Genomic DNA, 24045 nt, shown 5'->3' with positions numbered 1-24045 from the left:
TGCAGGTATTATTGTCCGCCGAAACCCAAAGTATGAAACAACATGTTCTATAGAGTGTTTACACAGGAAACACTACAATAAAAAAAAAGGGTGTCTTTTGCTCTCATGTGGCGGTATTGCTGTATATTGAGTCCCCTCCATTACACCTGGTGTATGTAGGGTAAGAGGTAAAGGGAGAAGTTAGCTGCAAACTGGGCCTCAGTAGAAACACTCATTTGTGGCTATTCAGTGTGAAACATAATCTAGGTGTTGGCCTCCTATTGTCCCCAGTGGTGGTGCCAGGTTTGATGTAAGGTAGGTGAATGCATTCAAAATGTTTCTGCTCTTTTAAAGGCTAAAAACCTGCTGTTGACGCAGGAATCTAGGCTTGCAATTGGTCTACGAAAAGACTAATCAGTAGAAGAAGAGATATTGTGATGGAGGGAGTCAGTTAGATTAGAAGAAGTTCATTTGTCAGCGAATATCTTCCACAGGTCTTAAGGTAAAGATGCCAAATCTTGCATAGTTATTAGTATCGAAAAAGTAACCTATTAGACCACATAGCGACAATGCGACAGAGCGACAAATATTGAAGATATCAGTTTTTGGTTATAAACAATCATTTGACTGCTGGAAGGAAACCCTGCAACAAGACAACATAACGACAACGCGACAAAGCAACAAATCTTATTTTCTAAATAGCATCTTTGGTCTATTTTCCAAATAATTTGCTAATATAAAAACTGCTACACACTGCAAATCGGACCCGCGCAGCGCTGGATGACCCTGCTTGTACTCAATAAAAAGGCTCCACCATCCTGTTTGATATCATTCATTTAAAAATGTGTCTATAGTGGAGTTTACAACGGTAAGTTAAGTCAAAACCCAACTAGATATAAACACACAAACAACTTTCCATTGGAAATCCATCTTGCTAACGATAGTTAATAAGTACTGCTCCATTTATATTCGGAAAAGATATAAGTCCCATCTAACTGGTAGGAAATACCTGGAAATTTGACCAGGCAATTACTTTTCACTAAATAATGTGCACAGCTCGACATTTAAGTTGTTTTGACATCTTAGAAAGTAGAAGTATGAGACAGTGTCAAGGAGGTAGAGATGGAGATGAATATGATAGAATGGAAGGAACTAGGACGTCCCAGTGCCAACAAATGAAAGAAAATGAAATCTAAGAGAGAGCAGGGATATGTGCCCACATCCTATATCATCATCATCACCATTTATTTATATAGTGCCTCTAATTCCGCAGCGCTGTACAGAGAACTCACTCACGAGTCCCTGCCCCATTGGGGCTTACAGTCTAAATTCCCTAACACACACACACACACACACACACACACACACACACACACACACACACACACACACACACACAGACTAGGGTCAATTTGTTAGCTGCCAATTAACCTACCAGTATGTTTTTGGAGTGTGGGAGGAAACTGAAGCACCCGGTGGAAACCCACGCAAACACAGGGAGAACAAACAAACTCCACACAGATAAGGCCATGGTCGGGAATTGAACTCATGACCTCAGTGCTAACCACTTAGCCACCATGCTGCCCTATATGATCTATGAAGCAATGCAGATCCGTAAATTAAGAACCCCACCAATAGAGAAAATAGTTTTATGTTTGACTTCTAGTGAGTCATTTTGGTTACACATCGATGTCCAGCTGCGTACAGAAGAAGCCGCATGGCCCTTTAAGAGCTCTGAACCTGTGATCATGTGTTCTGACCTGAGACCTGCCCTATTTAACTGCACAGCTATTTAAATCTGTTCAGTGCACAGGCCTGCGCTAGTGCCGAGTATTAGGCTCCAAACCTTTATTCCAACGTTCTAGTATTTCTTGTGGCTAATCCCTGTGAATTCTGACCCGGATTGTTCCTGACCTCTCTTCTGCCCATTGTTTGATACGGTTTATGCTCCTGCTCGTTGCTGACCCAGCTTGTTCTTAAACTCCTTCTGTTTTCTAATTTAGCACCTGCAGTCCATTTTGTGTACCAGTTCTGGCTATATTGACCAGTCTCTTCTTACAGTGTGATACCAGCACATCACAACTGCAGGCAGTGCCAAGGGCAATGACCTGCGAACCTACCTAAAGTGTAACAAAAACCGGGGGTTGGTTAGTCTCCGCACCATCCAGGTTGGCGTAAATGAATCCATGTTATCCGCTTGATTCATGCCAATTTTCATCTTTGCTGCCTTTTGATAATTTTTTTCACTGAATTATATTATATCATATAATAATATATCTCTTCGTATTCATATGCTCCATAAATTGAGAATTTTTTTCCCAAACGTTAGCAAGTCTGCCTTTCAACAAAGAAACTTGTTTGCTATATAACCTGAGATGATCATGATATCAGACCTGAAAAATGACTAGCATGTAACAATGATGTGACTTTTTTTTATTGCTGGTATGCTAATCCTTATTTTGTTTCTTATTTCCCAGCAATGTCAAGTGAAAACACATACAGTCAAGAGCTAGCTGTCATGTAGAAACAACAGTTGTAAATCAATGCAGCCAAAATAGCTCAAATATGTAATAAACAACAAACTGTGGTTATAACTTAAACTATTTTTATGTCTCCAAAAACTAAAAACTAGAAAGATAAACACAATGAAATAATACATTTCAGCAAGTAAAGGATCACTATAGTTTAGGACCTCACTCACTTACTGAAGATAATTGCCAGAATTGCCATCTTGTTAGCAGCATTACAGTAGTATATGGAGTTTGGCATTTTTTCACAGACATTGTTGTCTCAAATTCTGCACTACCACAATAAATGTATCATTGTATCCTGATTGATAAATTATTTGTGCTGAGCAGTGTTACATAATATATGTTGTAAAATATAAAAACAGTATGAATACGTCATCAAGTGAATTAAATGTGAAATAGTAGGAATAATATATCTAAAAACATACTGGCCCTGATTTATAAACAAATGCAAAACTAATGTAATGTGCGTTTTTAAAAATCGCACATACATCAGTCATATGCACGTCAATACTCAACAAGAAGCGGATCTGAATAAACGTCTGTTAATGACTACAGGTCTAGGTCCATTCTGCTGTAACAGACAATATACTACAGGATACCGATAATACATATGTGGAATATCAAGTCACAAAAAAATCGTACACATAAAAGAAAACTATTCAATGATTGTCACCTACTAACAATATAGGGCCTGATTCATTAAGGATCTTAACTTGAGAAATTTCTTATTTAAGTCTCCTGGACAAAACCATGTTACAATGCAAGAGGTACAAATTAGTATTCTGTTTTGCACATCAGTTAAATACTGACTGTTTTTTCATGTAGCACACAAATACTTGATAGCTTATTTATACACTGAAATTTAAAGTTGATATTTGTGTGCTACATGAAAAACAGACAGTATTTAACTTATGTGGAAAACATAATACTAATTTGCACCCCTTGCATTGTAACATGGTTTTGTCCAGGAGACTTAAATAAGAAGTTTCTTAAGTTAAGATCCTTAATGAATCAGGCCCATAGTTATTAACGACAAAACATTAAAATATAGAAAAAGGGTTTTTTTCTCCATAAAATACATATTTATTAGGATGTTAGGAATGCCTCATGTACATAAAACAAATGGTTACAGTTTCTCCATACACAGCTGTAATCTCTAGTAATCAGTACTCAGATCAGACCTTTAGTTGATGCAAGTGATACGACTGAAAATCACGTACATTTGAGATACCCAAAGCTTGAATTGGACACTTCTAGGTGCGCTCGAGCTTGGCACGCCCTTACTGTACAGTGACTACGTTCATACGCCCATTCCCCTCCCCAATCCACCACCGAAATTATAGGCTTTAGTAAGGGTCCTTTGTGCTTGAACAAGAAATGCGTTCAATGGAGTATAGTCAGGTGCTGGGCATGCGCAGAGTAATTCTGCGCAAAATATGCTCCTTAATGAATCAGGCCCACTGATATGAACTAATATGGACACTAGTGTTTGTATAGTTGTATTTGTGTGTTAGCCCAGGCTTCAAGACTAACCATGGAGTCCAGGAACAACAGCTGCAAGGAGTTGCCCGCTCGGGCTCCATTGAGGGAGTCTCCTGGGCAGAGTGATTTTATCCCAAAAGTACAGCTTTTATACATAAATAGTTAATTTTTTACTATTACACTTTGCAGCACACTGGATAATATTGCTTAGCCTTTAACAGTCTTGAGAAAATCTTATGCTCAGTAGCAGCCCTTTGTGAATTTGGATGGCTGCGTGCATCACAGATTGTGTTATTTTGAGCTCCCACATGTTGAGTTATTTTTACAGCACTGCTAAACATAGCTGCAGTTTTCATCATGTTCACTTTCAACTTTCGTGTACATTTTAATATGAATGTGCAGGGTTTGTCCGAGAGGGACTTGGTTAAATACTGCACAGAGTGTAGACATTGTAACCTAATATACTCTTGGTTCTAATTATTTAGATGTTTTGACAGGTTTAAAATTTCACTTCTTTTGCAAGAGTAATTTGAATGTAAATATTTTAATGACAGCAATATACACAAAAATTATTCCCCATAATATCAAAGTAGACCTACCTCTGAATTTGCAAAAATAAAGAAAAATATAGAACATTTATATCTACAGAAAGGCATTTAAGGCAAATGAACTGACAATGAGGTTGAGATCTGCAGACGTCATTTACAAAAATGTAATAATGAGCATTAAGCAGACATTTCTTTTGCTTTATATTAGTTTCATACTGCTGGATTTACTTGTCGATTAAAGACATCAACCACCAACTATGGGCTGGCTGGTGGCTGGTCTAGGGGGCAGAGGAGGCATCTTCCCCCTGGGCCGGTCACATAGTGGTCTACTTTGGGCTGGGTCACTGGGCTGCCTGCATTTTTTTTCTTTTAAAATGATCCTAATAGGCTGCTGAGTAGAGTCTCGTTCCCCAGCTTGAAACTTGCCAGCCAGCCCCTGCCACCAACCCAACAGCAAGGTCTGTGGTCACAATTTTCACAGACTTATTAACCTGCAGACAGAACTAATGGATCTCAATGGGCTCAATATTTCCCATCAGTCACAGAGCTAATGTGGTGTTGATTGGATTAGAATACTGTCATTCATATGCCAATGTCTGGCCCATTGGGTCAAAAATAACCAGACTACCCAACAGAAGCAGAATATATGGCAAACTTTGTATCTTAGAAAGGCTTTTCTACCCTTTTAGCATAAAGCCAAAAACAGTGATCCATCCAAAGATCTGTAAGGGGTGGAATATGATATAACCAAATCCACGGCTGCCTATCATCATCATCACCATTTATTTATATAGCGCCACTAATTCCGCAGCGCTGTGCAGAGAAATCATTCACATCAGTCCCTGCCCCATTGGGGCTTACATTTCCTAACACATACACACAGACAGACATAGAGAGAGAGACTATGGTTAATTTGATAGTAGCCAATTAACCTACTAGTATGTTTTTGGAATGTGGGAAGAATCCCATGCAAACACGGGGAGAACATACAAACTCCACACAGATAAGGCCATGATCGGGAATTGAACTCATGACCCCAGTGCTGTGAGGCAGAAGTGCTAACCACTTAGCCACTGTGCTGCCCAACATTCCATGTTTCCCCACTGTTTCAAAGCACTCTCTATTGAATACAGTAATTTGGCTTTATGAAGGGTGGAGAACCTTTTATTATTCTCAACATTATAGTATAACCTCTTATTTGTGATATCATTTTTTCACATAATACCTGTAGTCGTTGTGGAATATCACATGTGGATAAATTGCTTAAAAAAACGGTCAGGCCAAACAAACATATTAACCAATCAATCAACCAGTAAATTAAAGAGTAACACAGTTATTATAATTGGATCCAGTTATATAGGATCCATGTTTGTTGTTTATAACTGAGCCAAAGCTGCTTTGTGTATATAAACGGATTGCAAGAAAAAAAACTTCTGGTAGAATGTTAAAATATAAGATGCAGTAATACATAATTATTTGCAGAAGTGTACCCTTAACAAAAGTAAAATTTGTCCAGTAGGAAATATTCAGGACCAATTCCTCCCTGACTACACTGGTGAAGACTACAAGTAGTTGAACTTAGAAGATGATTTAGATGAACATACACAAGCAGCAGGACAATTTAGATAACAGCCTAGGAGACAGTCTATAAATGCCCTGCCGCTGTGTATTTTCAGCTCATTATAATTCAATATAATTATTAACAATATATTTACTTACTTGTCATGCTTAATTGGATCCACTGAGCACCAGTGAATAAAAATGTGTATTTCATTTTAGGTAACTTATTTCCACACAAAACATTTTTTTTAGTTTTGAGTGAAATCATCCTTTAATTATGCATGGTCATCCTCCTCTTCTCATTGAAGGAATCAAGTAGAAAGTGATTTATACTGTACACTATTGTTTGTTAAGTGGGACTCATCTGTGCTACTTTAAATTTAAAGTGTATCACCTCCTATATGAAAGTGGTGTAAAGGTTACAACAATTAATTTGCCAGATATGTCTACGTTAAGTCATGAGCAGCACATTGGCTCAATAACAGAAGAGGCCAATTCCCACAGTAACAATTACTGCAGAGAAAGACCAGATGAAAGGAGTGGGCGCTGGAATGTAAGTGCAACATATTTATTTGTTTTTCCTTTCTGTTCAGGCAAGTATGATAATTATACTTTGGTCACCACAAACTATCCAGTGCACAAATCTGGTCTTCAACAAGGTTTTTCTTTATTATGGCTCTCTGTGACTTTTAAATGATGTCACAAATGAAAATAAAGTATAATAAGGTTTTGCGAATGACAGAAATATTATTTTTCACAAAGTCTGCTGCCTCCGTTTTTATGAATTTGCATATACTCCAGAATGTCATGAAGAGTGATCAGATGAATTGCAATTAATTTCAAAATCTCTCTTTGCCATGACAATGAACTTTATCCCAAAAACAACATTTCCACTGCATTTCAGCCATACTACAAAAGGACCAGCTGACATCAGGTCAGTGATTCTCTCATTAACACAGGTGAGAGTGTTGACAAGGACAAGGCTGGATATCACTCTGTCATGCTGATGGAGTTAGAATAACAGAATGGAAGCTGTAATAGGGTGCTTGAAATCATTGTTCTTCCTCTGTTAACCATGGTTACCGGCAAGTTACACCTAAATAAACCATTTATCGGATCATCAGGAAATTCAAGGAGAGCGGTTCAATAGTTGTGAAGAAGGCTTCAGGGCACCCGAGAACGTCCAGCAAGCGCCAGGACCGTCTCCTAAAGTTGACTCAGCTGCGGGATCGGGGCACCACCAGTGCAGAACTTGCTCAGGAATGGCAGCAGGCAGGTGTGAGTGCATCTGCACCTCCAATAAGGTGAAGACTTTTGGAGGATGGCCTGGTGTCAAGAAGGCCAGCAAAGAAGCCACTTCTCTCCAGGAAAAACATCAGGGACTGACTGATATTCTGCAAAAGGTACAGGGATTGGACTGCTGAGGACTGGGGTAAAGTTATTTTCTCTGATGAATCCCCTTTTAGATTTTTTTGGAGCATCTGGAAAAACGCTTGTCCAGAGAAGGAAAGGTGAGCACTACCATCAGTCCTGTGTCATGCCAACAGTAAAGCATCCCAAGACCATTTATGTGTGGGGTTGCTTCTCAGCCAAGGGAGTGGGCTCACTCACAATTTTGCCTAAGAACACAGCCATGAATAAGGAATGGTACCAAAACATCCTCCAAGAGCAACTTCTCCCAACCAATAACAGTTTGGTGACAAACAATGCCTTTTCCAGCATGATGGAGCACCTTGGCATAGGGCAAAAGTGATAACTAAGTGGCTCTGGGATCAAAACATCGAAATTTTGGGTCCATGGTCAGGAAACTCTCCAGACCTTAATCCCATTGAAAACTTGTGGTCAATTCTCAAGTGGTGGGTGGACAAACAAAAACCCACAAATTCTGACAAATTCCAAGCATTGATTAGGCAAGAAAGGGCGGCTATCAGTCAGTATGTGACCTAGAAGTTGATTGACAGCATGCCAGGGCGAATTGCAGAGGTCTTCAAAAAACAGGGTCAACACTGCAAATATTGACTTTTTGCATAAACCTAATGTAACTGCCAATAAAAGCCTTTGACACTTGTGAAAGGCTTGTAATTTTACTTCTGTATACCATAGCAACATCTGACAAAAAGGTCTAAAAACACTGAAGCAGCAAACTTTGTGAAAACCAATACTTGTGTCATTCTCAAAACTTTTAGCCATGACTGTAGGGACTTATTTGAATGTCAATTAGCAAAGAGGTGTGTAAACAAAAAATGGTGACATTCACCTGCATGGTAGTGACCAGCTAATAGTAAACAGGAATATCTGAAGAAAAATTCCAACTGACAGGCAGCAGATAGGGAGAACCAATACATAGCCAAGGGTTTAGACAAGCAGCACGCAGGGAGAACCAGTAACATAGCCAAGGGTCGAGCCAAGCAACTGAAAGGGAATTACAGAGACTAGACAAAAAGATCAGGCAGCAGAAGAGCAATAGGAACAATAGAAAAAAACAGCAGGCTTCATGCAATCCACACAGCAGAACACTATCACCGACAGAGAGGCTAAACCTTCCCAGGGATTTAAACTAATGATGACCAAGCAGAGCGCTCTTTTAGGAGCAAGATTCCCCCCCAGCTCTGCAGCCTATTGCTGCAATTGCAGTCATGTGACCACTGATAAGTAGAAATAGTGTCCCTGCTGCCATCAAACAGCCGAGATGGAAGAATCAGTGTGAGCTGTTACGAGTAGTGAGGTGGCCCATAACAGTACCCTCCCCCCAGGAGGATACTCCCTTCCTGCATCCAGGTTTATTTTCAAACTGCTCCTAAAATGCTTTTTTTCATTTATAAATATGTATATTTTTTGCAGGAATCTTTCTTTAGGTCCATAGCTCTTCCAATGGATTAGATAGTGAATTTGTCTTTGGACCAACTTAGAATCCAATATTTTTCCTACTACGTATTCTTGGTGACCATTGATGACTAGGTTTTATAGAGCATCTTGACCCAAATCTTTTACAATTAAGAACAGTTTAAACAGAGAACAATGGAAGGTCTTGCGAATTCTTATTGATCTGGGAAGATCCAAGTGGAATGCAACAGGATTCACTTTTTGGATAATCCTGAATGGTCGAATATACCTGGGTCCAAACTTATTTGAGGGCGCCGGAGTCTGATATTGTGTGTAGATAACCAAGCCCCATCACCCACTTTAAAAGTGCCTGCCCAGCAATATTGATATGAAAAAACATCTGGGCGAAAAGAAGCATGTAATAATGTTGTATGAACCTTACTCCAGATGGACTTCAAACATAAGGCGGTATCTCTTACTTGAGGAAGGTTAGAGGGAAAAAAGAGGATATAAGAAAATGGACCTAGGCTGCTGATCGTACACATAAAAGAATGGAGAGATATTCAAAGAAGACTGACAGGAGTTATTGTAGATGATCTCAGCCCAAGGTAAATATCCAACGCAATTATTATGTGATTTATACATGCAACATTTCAAGAACTGTTCCAGGGATTGGTTCACCCTCTCAGTCTGGCCATTAGATGTCAGAGGGCAAACAATGGAGTCTGAAGACATGCTGGACGAAGAGGGAGGTTGGCGTTAAGGCAGTGGGTGTTCTTATTAATGGAACATAATTAGCTATTTTGCTAAATTGGTCAACAATGACTCAAGTTGTATTATGACCAATAAAATTAATGGAAATGCGGATCCAAGGTGAGTTGGCCAGAAGGATTTGTCCTGGAGGTTTTATTCTCTGCCCATACTTCATAAGAAACGATAAACTCTTTGGCATCTTGTTTGACTGATGGTCATCATATTGGGTGAGACAAAAGTTTAAGTATCTTAGAAGTACCAGGGTAACCATATATTTTACTTGCATGCAATTTGAACAGCACTGCTGTTCTAAATGCTTCAGCTACAAATAACAAGTGTGCCAGAGTTCCTGAAGGGGCTGGATCTTAGAGCCCAGCTAAAATCAATGAGGCAGGGTTTATTGGTTTATCAATAGAAATTTGTTTATGATTAGGGAAGAAACTGCTGGACAAGGCATCAGCTTTGAGGTTCTTAGAGCCAGGTATATATGTAATAAAAAGTTGAGTCTGGCAAAGAACAAAGCCCAACAAGCCCACCCGGAATTTAGTCTTTTAGCTGTTTGATGTATCATAAATTTTTGTGGTCTGTGAAGACGGGGTGATATGATTAGCGCCCTCATCATCAGCTATTTATATAGCGCCACTAATTCTGCAGCGCTGTACACAGAACTCATTCACATCAGTCCCTGCCCCATTGACGCTTTCAGTCTAAATTCCCTTACATACACACACACAGACAGACTAGGGTACATTTTTAATAGCTAATTAACCTACAAGTATGTTTTTGGAGTTTGGGAGGAAACCAGGAGGAAACCCACGCAAACAAAGGCAGAACAAACTCCATACAGATAAGGCCATGACCGGGAATAGAACTCATGACCCCAGTACTGTGAAGCAGAAGTGCTAGCCACTAAGCCACCATGCTGCCCCAAGCCAATGTCTCATATACTCAAAAGGTACATTTAATGGCAACAAGTTCCCAATTTCCAACATCATAATTGGACTCAGAGGAAAGTTTTCAAGAAAAGAAGGTATAGAGGTGAAGTCTTTTATCGACTAGGTCTACGTGAGAGAGCAAAAGCCCTACAATCTGAACTGGAAATAATTGTTTTATTTACTCCCAGGTACTCGGATACTGCCAGGACTTGAATTCAAGGTAGTAGGGGCATATTTCAATGTCGATTAGCAAATAAGTATGGAGCCTAACAATAGTGGTACTCACCAGGATGGCAGTAACTGGCTAGTAGCGAACAGGAAACTTTGAAGAGATAAGCCAAAGGTCAAGATGCCCAGCAGATAGGAAGAACCAATAACGTTGCCAAGTGTTGAGACAGGCAGCACTCATTTAAACTAATGAGGACCAATCAGAGATTTTAATTTTGAGAGGGCCCCCCTCACAGCCTATTGCTGCAATTTCGGTCATGTGGCCACTGATATGTGGAAACAACATCTCGGCTGCCTAGCAATCAGCCAGGATGGAAAAATATGTGTCACAAACAACTGGTTTAAACTAAAGTTAAAAGCAGATTGCTCCAATCAGTTACAAATTATATTAAGCATGGCGGCTCGTAACATACAGTTGAAAGAATTTTCACAATTTTAATGGACTTATACCCCAGACCACATTACAATCTTCATATTGATTGGCAAGGTAACTCACAGCAGTAGGAATTACCTTTTTGAAGATAGTGTCTCAAGGAAGGTTGTAAGCCAGTCACATGATGTTCATATCCTACCCTGGGACGCTCTCTTTTACTAGTTGCTACAAACAGTTATCGCACTAAAACTGTTGCGATACGGTGGGAGCTTACTATCTTCCTTAAAATTTGATAGAAATGCAAAAAAAAATATGTTTTTATTTACAAATGTCAACTCTCAGGTCAGTGAGATTGCAGAGCTAAACTTTATGTGACTACGATCGTAAACCTATTCCTACATTACACATCTCAGTAAAATGCTTCTGCTATATAAGTTCAACTCTCTCTTCTCTTTTACTTTCCATATAAATTATCTTAGATTGCCCTGATATCTACAGTAATGAGAGAAAGTAAGTGTGCTCCCTTAAAACTTTTGTTTGTAATATATTTGAACATATGACTATCTGGAAATCATTTCAATGTAATCAGTAGATTAAGGTGACCTAATCTAACAAACAACACTTTTCATTTATTTATTCAGCAGAAAAAGTGCCCAGTCAGGATCTGCTTACATGTGGTCTCACTTGTCAACAAAAATCAAGCCAATGATATTCAGCTTTCCTGACCTGTCTTAACTTACTCCCACTCATGTGTAAAGAATTTCTCTTTGCTCCTGCCTAGTCATAATAGCTTAGATCAAGCCCCATTTTATTGTATCGATTCCTACTTCAAGGGGTATAACAACCAATCAGATTCTAGCTATTTATTTAGAACATTTTACAAAACGACAGCTAGAATATGACTGGTTGCTATAGGCAACACCTCCACTTTTTCAAATCTGCAGTTTAGTAAATATACCCCCAAGTGTCCTATCTTATACCTAATATGCAAAGTAGTAGCCCAATCTGATGACAAGTTTACAATTAGAGCCCATTCTTGTGACCAATATACAAGAGAGAGAGAGAGAGACGCATTTTTGTAACTATGATACAAAGTAGAGCCACGTTCTAACGACTAGTATACAGCCTCAATCGGGTAATAAGTAGACCGAGCAAAACCCTTTCAAGTGACCACTATACAATGTAATGAACAATTCTGTTGACGAGCCTGTAATGCAGAGCACATTAATGTGATATGTATATACAAAGCAGAGTCCTTTTATGCTATACAGTATACAAAGCAGAGCATTCTGGAGACAAGTATACAGAGTTTATTTCCCAGGGAGAACAGGTCAAATTTAAAGGGAAACTCCAAATTCAGAAAACGATAAAAATCTGTTTTTATATGTTTTTCAGGTTAATTTAGTTACTCTACTTTTTTGTCTGTTTCTGGCTCAGCAACATTCCCTTCATATTGTTTTATTAATCTTTCTGATAATGGTGCAAGCAGTACGGTAGCAATTATTCACGTCTTGAATTATCAAGATAAATGCTAATACATGGCGCACTTTGCGTAAAATCACTCTGCGCAGGCCCAGAACCAGACTGTATGCCAGTGAACGCAAGAACATTCAATTAATCTTCGAGTGCAAAGGAGACTTAGGACTGCCAGGGATGAGAATGAGCTTATGCATATAGTCAATTTACAGTAAGACCATGCTAGTTCTGGGCATGCGCACAGCGATGGTACGCAAAATACAGCACGTATCGGCTTTAATGTTCCTTAATTCAAATTCAATAAACTAAAAGTAGGACAATTTAATTGCAACTAAATGATAATCTATTAGTATCTTTGTTGAAGGTGGATGGACATTTCTAAGTGTTGGGAGTCCTATAATTTGTTTCACTCCTAATTCATGTATTCCGAATATATAGTGGAATATGTAGCTAAAAAGAGAGACACAGATGTAAAAGCTTATCTGGTGCATGATTGTGGATGCAGTAATTATTTTTGTGCTTGATCTATAAGCCTCAAGTGGCAAAGTATCAGTAATAGTGTTAAACACTATACAGCATATTAAGTGTCACAAACAGCTGGCTTAAAAGTCACATAGCACCTTCCAATTGCAAATTATATAACGTCATTGTTCATCTGCATGTAATAAAATAAATATATTATTGTCTTTATGGAGGGTTAAAAGAAAACGTTAAAGAAACAAAACACTTAAAACCTGATTCTTTAAGGAACGCAAAACGAACTGAATGTACATTTTTTATAAAACGCACGTGAAATAAGTATACGCACGTCCATATTCAACAAGGACCAGACCCTGCAGGATCCTTCCAATACATCATCATCATCATCATTTATTTATATAGCGCCAGCAAATTCTGTAGCGCTTTACAATTGGGCACAAACATTAATAAAACAATACTGGGTAATACATACAGACAGAGAGATAAGAGAACCCTTACCAATATACATATGTGGAATAAAAAAAAAAACTATTAAATTAATATCAGCTGTTAAGAATATAGGGCCTGATTCATTAAGGATCTTAACTTGAGAAACTTCTTATTTCAGTCTTCTGGACAAAACCATGTTACAATGCAAGGGGTGCAAATTAGTATTCTGTTTTGCACATAAGTTAAATACGGACTGTTTTTTCATGTAGCACACAAATACTTGATAGCTTATTTGTACACTGAAATTTAAAGTTAATATTTGTGTGCTACATGAAAAAACAGTCCGTATTTAACTTATGTGCAAAACAGAATACTAATTTGCATCCCTTGCATTGTAACATGGTTTTGTCCAGAAGACTGAAATAAGAAGTTTCTCAAGTTAAGATCCTTAATGAATCAGACCCATAGACATTAATGACAAAACATTAAAAAAATCTAAAAAGTTTTATTATGATGTAGTTAATGTCTGTTGTACATAAAATACATTTTTACAGATGCTCCTAATTGCAAACACATGTCCTAGCAGACAAACACAGCTGTCATCACTAGTGATCAGCACTTAGACTCGACCTGTAGCTAGAGCAAGATATACAGCTGAAAAACAGGTACCTTAGAGATGCCCAGAGCTTGAATCAGATGCAGCTGCGTGCGCTTGAGCTTATTACAGCCTTACTGTACAATGACTAAGGGCAAGTGCCCATTCCCCTCCCTGTTCTACCCTAAAAATATAGCCTGTAGTAAGTGTATTTTGCGCTGGAAGATGAATTGAAAGCTGCTGCGGTCCTCCAGCGTATGGTCCAGTTCTGGACATGTGCAGAGTAATTGTGCGCATTATTCACACAAACATTGCCAGCTACGCTCCTTAATCAATCAGGGACTTAAATGCAGAATTTGCAGCCAAACAAACCATGTTGTACTGCAAAGGGAACAATTGCACACTTTTTTTGGCATGCAGGACAAATACTGAATGTTCTTGCATACTGCACACAAACTGGCTAGTTCTATTTTGACACTAAATTTTAGAGTTGGTCTAAGCAACACCCCCCTTCCCCTACACACACAACTCTAAAGCTGGGTACATACTAATGCAATGGAATCGATAATTTCTCTAACGAGTTTACCAATGAATGAGAGTCCCGCTGAGCATGCCGATTCATGCATACATGCCTACACGATTTACTGTCAGATCTCAGATCTGCATCCCTCATAACCATCTGCTGCTAAGATCGTGTCTTCGTACACACTGTATAGATTTATACATAGCATGTTACTAAATAAATGAGACTTTATTGAAAATATATATGTGTACATGTGTTTACAATACATGTTGAATACACTTCTATACAGGAAAAAAATAGATGACATATAGAGCATGTAAAGAATGTTTATTATTGAATTTCCATGTACTTACGTTGTACTTTTACACAACAAAGCAGGTAGGAAACAACATCATAGATTTAAATCATACTTGCCCAGTCTCCCGGAATGTCCAGGTAGGTCTCCCAGGAGAGAAGGATATTCTCCCGCATCTGTCCACTTCCTAGTCAAGGGGGCAGGATTTGGATCCTCAATGATGCAATTCTTGGAGAATCGCTTCATTTTGGCCCGCCCCCGCGGTAAATTACGCAGTTTGTGTCATTACATTGTGGGGACAGGGCCATAATGACGCGATTGCCTTAGCCCCACACACCCACCTCCCCCCGGGATCTCCCAGAGGCCCACACTGACTGTTGGTAAGTATGATTTAAATATGCACTCCCACAAAGGCGTCGCTGTTAGAGGAACTATCGGCACAATTGTTGGACAGACGGCCGTGAGTGTGTGCACACTTCCAAATTTTCATGGCATCGTTCCGTCGTTTATCGCATAAAAACCAAATCAGAAGATACAATGTGCTTTGGTACGATAAAACATGATCATAGGAGTGTACACACTAATGCAATATCTGACAAATCGGATTTTATCGTATGATCTGCACGATAATTGCATTAGTGTTTATCCAACTGAAGTCAGGCTGCGCATTTGACCTTTTATACCCCGTGGCAAAAAAATATTTTATAGGTGCCATTCCATACAGTATTCCTACACAGTAACAACCAAGTTCCAATTTTATATTTTTGACTTTTAAATAAGGAGAATTTTAACAAAATGTAATACTGGTACCCATATAGAGTTGGTCATACGTCAAATTTTTAAATGCGTAACATGCTGAGTATACATACCATATAATTGCGACATAACTAAATGCGGACGCATCCCAAGACAAGCTTTTTAGAAGGAGTTTCTCTTGTGGGTACAGGAGGGTTGGTGAGATGGATACAAAATAATGCTGTTTCTGATTATTGTCACATAGTGTTTGGACAGCTCCAGCTTACAGCACTTAAATCATTAGTGCTGCTAATCACGTCACGTCTGTCTATTTGCATTACTTAATTTCCATTTTGACTACTGCAGGAAAGAAAATCCCCTTGTGATGTTTAAAGGGGTAAACAACAGACAGTGAGGGAGTTTATATTTAATTACATATTATGTTGAAAATGCAACTTCCGCATTTACTTATCTGTCGAGACAATATTCTCTTTTTTGTATATAACACTTTATTATATTGTGTACAAGTAGGGTAATGCAATTTTCATATTTACTACTAACACTGTCAAGCCACAGTTCTACACTAATCTTGTGGTGAATACACACTTAAATATCTTAAGTACATCTGGTGCAAATGCTATTGTTTTTGAGCTGGACACATCTTGAGATGTATCCAACTTCTCCTTGGCTGACAACTGGGAATCACTGGAGAGTGTTATTCCTCAAGGTTCTACTAGTGACGTTTGGGGGAATTGATGAAATCTGATGTTTGGGCAGAGTACTTCTTTAAGTATAGGCAATAGGAGTACCCATGTTTTATTATCCCTAAATGAAAATATCCTATTCACAGTCATTGCTTCAATGTACAAAAGTTTTATAATGAACAATATGGAATAGCTAATTGTATTCTATTTCCAGTGCAAACCACTTACTTGCATATGTCACCTTCTGGGTCTTCAAGCCCAAATCTTTCATCAAAGGTCAGTTGTATCCGTATGTTTTCCTCCACTGCTACCAATCTCCATAACAGAACAGTACTGCGTGGGTACGAGTGGGGAAACCTGGGGCTGTGAATTGATCCATTAAATGAAACTGAAACAATCTTCTCATGTTGGTGATCTTGCACTCCTGTAGCAGATAAATAAAATAAAGGAAAGACAAAAAAAACATGAAAAAAATAATATCAACATAGTTTTGCATTTAATAAGACACACATATATTTTCCAGTTCATTGTAAGACTGCAGTAAACAGAAAACATAACTAGATAAAAATACGACCAAGAAATGGGAAACAAATGCTAATTGAGTAAGAAGCTGCCGTCAAGCAACACTGCAATAAAGAAAGAGTGAAAACAAGCACAGCCAAAGAATCCCATAAATATGTACAGAAAACATGATTACATGAACATAATGGCCAGCTCCATGGGTCAGTAGTAGAGTATTGAAAGCACATATAGTACAACAGTCTGTAATAATGGCATCTGCAAGCCACATTTTCCACCCACTACACAAGTCACGGAAGGAGCTGGTGCCAACTGAAGATTTTTTCTCAACATTTGAATGGTAGAATGATGACCACTATCTGCTGATATGTGCACTAATTACACCCCAGAGGAAATGCCTGATGGCCTGAGCAGTGATTGGCTGGATCATTCATATTTGCAGGATCCTCTGCCAGCATCAACATGTAATCTTGAATTAAAGTAACACACTCACCCACATGTGTGCCATACATCTGGATGGTCAGTGCTCAGGCCGAGGTTGGGAATCTGCAGCTGGTAGAGACCATGACCTTTAAATTACCATATATTTTAGTTGTCCCTTAATGCTGCGTCAAAACCTCATTGCTGTGTGTGTGTGTTGTTGGTTTTTGGAGGGGGTTGGCGGAGGGATTATCGTTGCTTACATAAAGGACAGATGAATGTGAAATTGAATCTCATTATCAAACAATGTGATTCCTTTGCTGTGTCTCCTCTACATATACAGTATATGTTTCATCACCATGTTTGACTCAATATTGCATTCATATAATGTTGGTACATAGCCTGCCCAGTCAGGGCATTAACATTTAGTTATAGGTAGATTGGAAGCTCTCGCTAGCAGGGACCTCTCTCCTAGTGTTTTGCTTAACTAATTATGTAATTTTTGCAGGTTTTAATGTAATTATATAAATTTATCAATTGTACTTATTTAATTTTATTTTTGTACTTATGTCCTTTTGTTGTATGTTCTAACCCGCTATGCATGGCGCTGCGGAACCATTGTGGCGCCTTATAAGTAAAAGATGATAATGATGATGATAGCAATAATGATAACAATCATAATAATAGGTATACAGATACTTTGCAGAGTACATTTGTACACTTGTACAAAAGCAGTAATGCCTTTCAGGAGATTCAGTGCATGTGGTACATCAAGTTAAATCTACAGTCATTTTAACCATGTGCAAAAGAGGTGTGACCAAGTTGGATTGGGGGAATGGTTTGGTGGCTCAGTGCATGACCACGGGATTGGAGTATGGTCAAAACAGATTGAAAATGTGGCTAAGGGAGTTCCATATTTTTAGTGGAGAATGTTAGCAGGTAATACTATTTTTATTATTATTTATTTATATGGTGCCACAAAATTTTGCAGTGCTGCATAGTAGGGGGAAAAATCCAGTAGACCAGCAGGCAAAAAATGCAGAGGCAAAATACAGGACATTCGAGAAACATAAATGCAATATTACCAAGGAATCAAGTGGGGTGAGGCTGAGACAAGAGGGGTCGGACACAGAATGAGAATGTAGGCAGAGGCTGAATTAGATGGCAGAGGCAAGGAAGGAATTAGATGGAAAATGAAATAACATTTTGTTCATATATTTTATTTTACACATTGACTTCAGAAGCATGTGCACCTGTAGATAATCTTTTGCTTGCATTATCAAGAGCAACTTGGCAAACAATTTGGATCACAAGCAAAATACATTTTACATTCCTCAGTAAATTAAGCTATATTAAAAACTGGACAACAGGACAATATTGATACCAAAAATAGTGACATTCCCAATCACAAAAATGTTTTAAAAATATTCTTGCTAAAATTTCCAACACTACGAACACCAAACAGCAATCACAGCTATAAATAACTACAGTTTAAATAATTATGGATACTAAGGGGCATATTCAAGTAAGTGCAAAGTGCCTCCGGAACGGACCCGAAGGCGCTTCACATTACCGCAACACCACGGATTTCCATTTGTACCCCATGAGGTTGCGAAGGGATATCCGTGATATTGAGGTACCGTAATAACAACAAAAAAATGAGCAGCCGCGATGTTGTGGTTTAATTGAATATGTCTCTAAAAGTGGGATTTGTTTTATTTTATATCACTATGTACAATAAACTATTTTACTTGTTTGAGCACAACACTAGCTAAAGATAACATTGTGTAGAAACTCTTACTTCACCTGTGCCATTTAGAGTCTGAAATATATGTCCTTTTTCATCTTTTTCATAGTGAACCAAGCCCTCGTCAATTTGTACTTTATATCTTATTTATTAGAATTGTGCATATTAGACAAAGAGCCCATAAACCTTCATCTTGTGATGGATACATGCAGATTACTATGCCAGCATTCATATGCAATCTTGAAATAGAGTGACACACTCGGCTATTATTCACAGATAAATAGATTACATATTAGGTTTGCAGTTCTTGATCTAACTAGGAAGTTTGCATTGCACCCGCCCTTAATGTACATATCCGGCAGATAAATTAAGCCATCTTAAATCTGTCCAAGATTTTGATTTTGATTAAAGAACCACAAGAGTTCAATCACACTTCCTGCATGTTGTGTTTAAAGAGACTCAATACAATGTAGCAGAATTAAACAAATAATAAAAAAAGAGTTTATTTATCTGCCTCCTTCACACTTTGTGTTACTGAACTATATCTGCCATTAAGCTGAAAGTTTTCCATGTCTACTGTACATACACATTATGGGTTGGGTGTGAATTTCAGGCAGAAATAATACTGCCACAAAAATCCTTACAGTGTAAATACTGACAAGGAGAAAATACCTACATGGATGAAATACCGATAGCGTGATTGATGACAATGAAAATGCAGACAGTCACATTGTAGGAATTGTCTACATGTCAGTATCTATAGTGTCCGTATTTTCTCTTTGTCATTATTTAGAATGTCAGTATTTATAGTGTCTGTATTTTCTCCATGTCATTATATATTGTCTATTTTCTCCATGTCAGTATTTATAGTGTCTGTATTTTCTCCATGTCAGTATATATAGTGTCTGTATTTTCTCCATGTCAGTATATATAGTGTCAGTATTTTCTCCATGTTAGTATTTACACTGTCAGGATTTTCATGTCAGTATATTTTCATCTGAAATATGACTACCACTGCATACTATAATATGGTATATTTGTAATAAGGTTCATGCTTTGAACAGATTATAAGAGACTAGACATGCCGAAGAGGGGAACAAATTAAGTGCATAGAGTGAGTAGTAGTAACATCTACCAAGAGATCTACTAAAAAGCATTTTGTTTGTAAGGGGAGTTTTGAAAAGACTGACACTGGGAACTTGCTGGACATTAGTAAGTTAGGAATTTTAGAGATTAGGATTAGTATACTATTATTGCTATGAACACTTATTTATATAGTGCTAGCATACTCCACAGTACTTCCCGATTGCAGTACACGCTCTATCGTAGCAACCTCAATGTTTGTTGCGTTCAGCTTCTCTTCCATCACCAGCACAGTAATTAAACAAGACTGGCTTTAAGGGGGGTATTCAATTGACGGCGGGATCGCCGAAAATCCCGCGCTCAAAAAATATTACCATTAATACGGTAATCCTGCGCGTAAATATCGTTAATATGGTAATTTACTCGCTGGATTTCAGCTCGCATCTCAGGGAGCCGCGAGCTGAAATCCAGTGAGATATTACCGTATTAACGGTAATATCTTTCGAGCGCGGGATTTTCGGCGATCCCGCCGTCAATTGAATACCCCCCTAAGAATGAGGTTCAAAATAAATTGTCTCCACATGCATGGAGAATACATTGACCTGAGCTGAATAAAGGTGATTTGGTATATTCATGATGTGTATAATATTCTCTAACACCCTTATAGGGTTTTCCACCTTCAGGGAATTATATTGTCCAGACAGGTTTGTCTATTTTCATTATCTTTGTACATGACAAGATATAAGCCAATTTCTACATATTTGATAACAATTGTATCTACACAGCAGATATGTTGTTCTTACTAAGTGCAACAAAAATGAAATTCCCATAAAAAAAGATGCAGCCCCCATAATTCATTTGAAAGTTCTTGCTTAATCCTGCTTATTTCTCTCTTTCCATGCTTCTTTGTAATATGCCAAAAGCTACTAGACTTCGCTTTTTTGCACCTTACCAAATCAGGGGGTATATAATTGCCTCCACATATTATCCTAATGCACCAGATGGACTATTTAAGTGTTCCATTCCACGGCATGCAGCAAGTGAGAAACAATAGTACTTCAACAACTCATCAAACCACTTAGAGCTGGGAAGAACCTCCACAGTAAATTAAATAAGCCAATTGTACCTTTTCACAATACACAATGAGGATGGGGGCAGGTACAAAGCCATCCTCCAACACATACTCCCATCTGAGCCAGATTATAGGGGACAGAGACCGTACAGACCAGTAGCATTCCATTGGTGCGATTGGTCATATCTTCCCTAAGCTGTGTGAACACTCTGGAAGGGTATCCACAAAGTATGCCTGCACAGACTAAGGGGTACAAGGCCCCTAAGATCTGCCTCGCTAGGACCCAAACATACTTCTCCATGGCCCTGACCAGATTGGATTGAGACGGGGCCCTCAGAAAAGTCCATGGGCCATTTATTTCACATTGTACCTTCCCCTAACACAACAGGTGAACCCATTGCAGAAGGGTGGGGGGCAGATGATAGAGCCTCCAACACATGATTATTCCCTTAATTAGTTTGCAGACCTTTATGGCTCCTTGAGTTAGGTACTATTAATTCTCCAGCTAGTCACAATATGAGAGGTTTGGACCACATACAGTCCAGCCTTATAATACACAAGAGGAAGCCAGGAAGAGCTAGTTGCTGTGGACATGAATGTATGTTCCTATAGGAAAAGCTGTGCGTTTGGGCAGAGGTGTCCCAGCCATGGTCATTGCCACTCAGCATAATAGCTTCGGAAACGGGAGTGTGGTGGGTTGTGTTGCATTATGTTAATACTCCATGTGATGCAAGAAGAGAGAGAGCGCCAACATTGATGTTTAGTTACATGGACCAAGGCGTTTTTCTTTTAGGTAAATTGAAGATTGGTTTAGTAAAATAACACCCAAGTTGTTAAAATATTAATAACTATTTGGTGATTTTACCAATATTAAATAGTAAGGGTGTGCACCGGCCACTTTTGGTGTTTTGGGTTCTGATTAGCTTGAGGTTTTGGGTTCTGATTTGTTTTGCCAAAACACCCCACAAAAGGTTTTGGTTCTGATTTTGGGTTCTGATTTTTTTTTAAAAAAGCATAAAAAGTGCCAGAATCCATATTTTGTTGTTTTTTTTTCACTCCTACACTATTATTAACCTCAATAACATTCATTTCCACTAATTTCCAATCTATTCTGAACACATCACACCTCACAATATTGTTTTTAGTCCAAAAGGTTGCACCGAGGTAGCTGGATGTCTAAGCTAAGCGACACAAGTGGGCGGCACAAACACGTGGCCCATCTAGGAGTGGCACTGCAGTGGCAGACAGGATGGCAGTTTGCACGAGTTTGCTAGAGGTGCAAGATGGAATTGTCCTTGGGCCCTCCCACCCACCCTGATGTTGTTGAAATAGGACATTCGCACTTTAACAAACCAATCAGAAACAGTGAACGTAGTTTAATCTTTGGTACTAATATTTCTGGACTGCAGGAACAGTGAACGTAGATTAATCTCTGGTACTAATATTTCTGGACTGCAGGAACAGTGAACATAGGTAAATATAGCAGTACTAATATTTCTGGACTGCAAGAACAGTGAACGTATTTTAATTTTGCAGTACTAATAATTCTGGACTGCAAGAACAGTGAACATAGGTAAATATAGCAGTACTAATATTTCTGGACTGCAAGAACAGTGAACGTAGGTAAATATAGCAGTACTAATATTTCTGGACTGCAAGAACAGTGAACGTATTTTAATTTTGCAGTACTAATTCTGGACTGCAAGAACAGTGAACGTAGGTAAATATAGCAGTACTAATATTTCTGGACTGCAAGAACAGTGAACATAGGTAAATATAGCAGTACTAATATTTCTGGACTGCAAGAATATATTGCACTAGAATTTTTTTTTATACTTTTTAAATTATTTTTGTATATTTTATTTTTTATTTTATTTTTTACATTTTTATGATTTTTTAATAATTATAAAATTACTATGGACTTAGCAGAACAAAGCACAGGACAAAAGCACCACTGGACTCAGCAGGACAGAGCACAGGACACAGCACCACTGGACTCAGCAGGACAGAGCACTGGACAAAGTACTACTGGACTCAGCAGGACAGAGCACTGGACAAAGCACCACTTGACTAAACTGATCAGCAGGACAGAGCACAGGATCTCCCAAGTAACCACTGAACAAAACTAACCAGGACAGCGGCTCCCAAACAACCTCCCTCTTCAGTGATCGCAGGGAGAATGAAGATGGCAGCCGCAAGCGGGGAATTTATGCCATCCGAGTCTCGCGAAATCCGACGCGAGACTTGGGATGTCATAGCCTCGTTTTAGATTGCTTTGGTGGCCGGAAGTACCCGAACAGTGCTCGGATCCCGTCGGATCCGCACTGTTCGGGTGGGCTCGGATTAGCGAAATCTGAGCCTGCTCATCTTTATTAAATAGAGTAAAGTAGTTGACAGGTTTTGCCACCTCCTATGTATATTTTCACTGAAAACAGATATCGTCCTCTGTTCCTACCATTTCTTGATCTCTTACCAAAAAATTTAAAGAGAAAAAAACTGTAGTTTGAAAATTGATAGGATTAAAAATTATGGTTGCTGTGTGAATTTGAATCTGACAGCCAAGGAAATGTCAACTGGGATAAATCTAGAGAGAGCTTTCAGTTTATAAATGGTGTCTATAACATCACTACTGAGATGTATGGCTCTTTTATTACCAAACGTGTTATAATAATGTTTCATTTTGGAAACTAAATAACTTTATCTATTTTGTGTGCAAGTACTTTCAGTATCTTAATACAATGCAGGAAAAATTCCA

The 24045-nt window shown here is 38.5% G+C and overlaps 1 protein-coding gene across 3 annotated transcripts in view; it reads right to left on the bottom strand.

Moving 5' to 3' along the window:
• Nucleotides 1-24045, bottom strand: part of PDGFC (platelet derived growth factor C) — a 231480-nt gene that overhangs the window by 88908 nt on the left and 118527 nt on the right. For all 3 annotated transcript variants that reach the window (XM_075198278.1, XM_075198286.1, XM_075198283.1), the window contains one exon: nt 16678-16873. In XM_075198278.1, coding sequence (XP_075054379.1) covers nt 16678-16873 — 196 coding nt within the window. The remainder of the gene's footprint in view (nt 1-16677; nt 16874-24045) is intronic.

Source organism: Mixophyes fleayi, chromosome 1 (genome assembly GCF_038048845.1).
Source record: "Mixophyes fleayi isolate aMixFle1 chromosome 1, aMixFle1.hap1, whole genome shotgun sequence".
Taxonomy (NCBI): domain Eukaryota; kingdom Metazoa; phylum Chordata; class Amphibia; order Anura; family Limnodynastidae; genus Mixophyes; species Mixophyes fleayi.
This window is presented reverse-complemented; position numbering and strand designations above follow the sequence as displayed.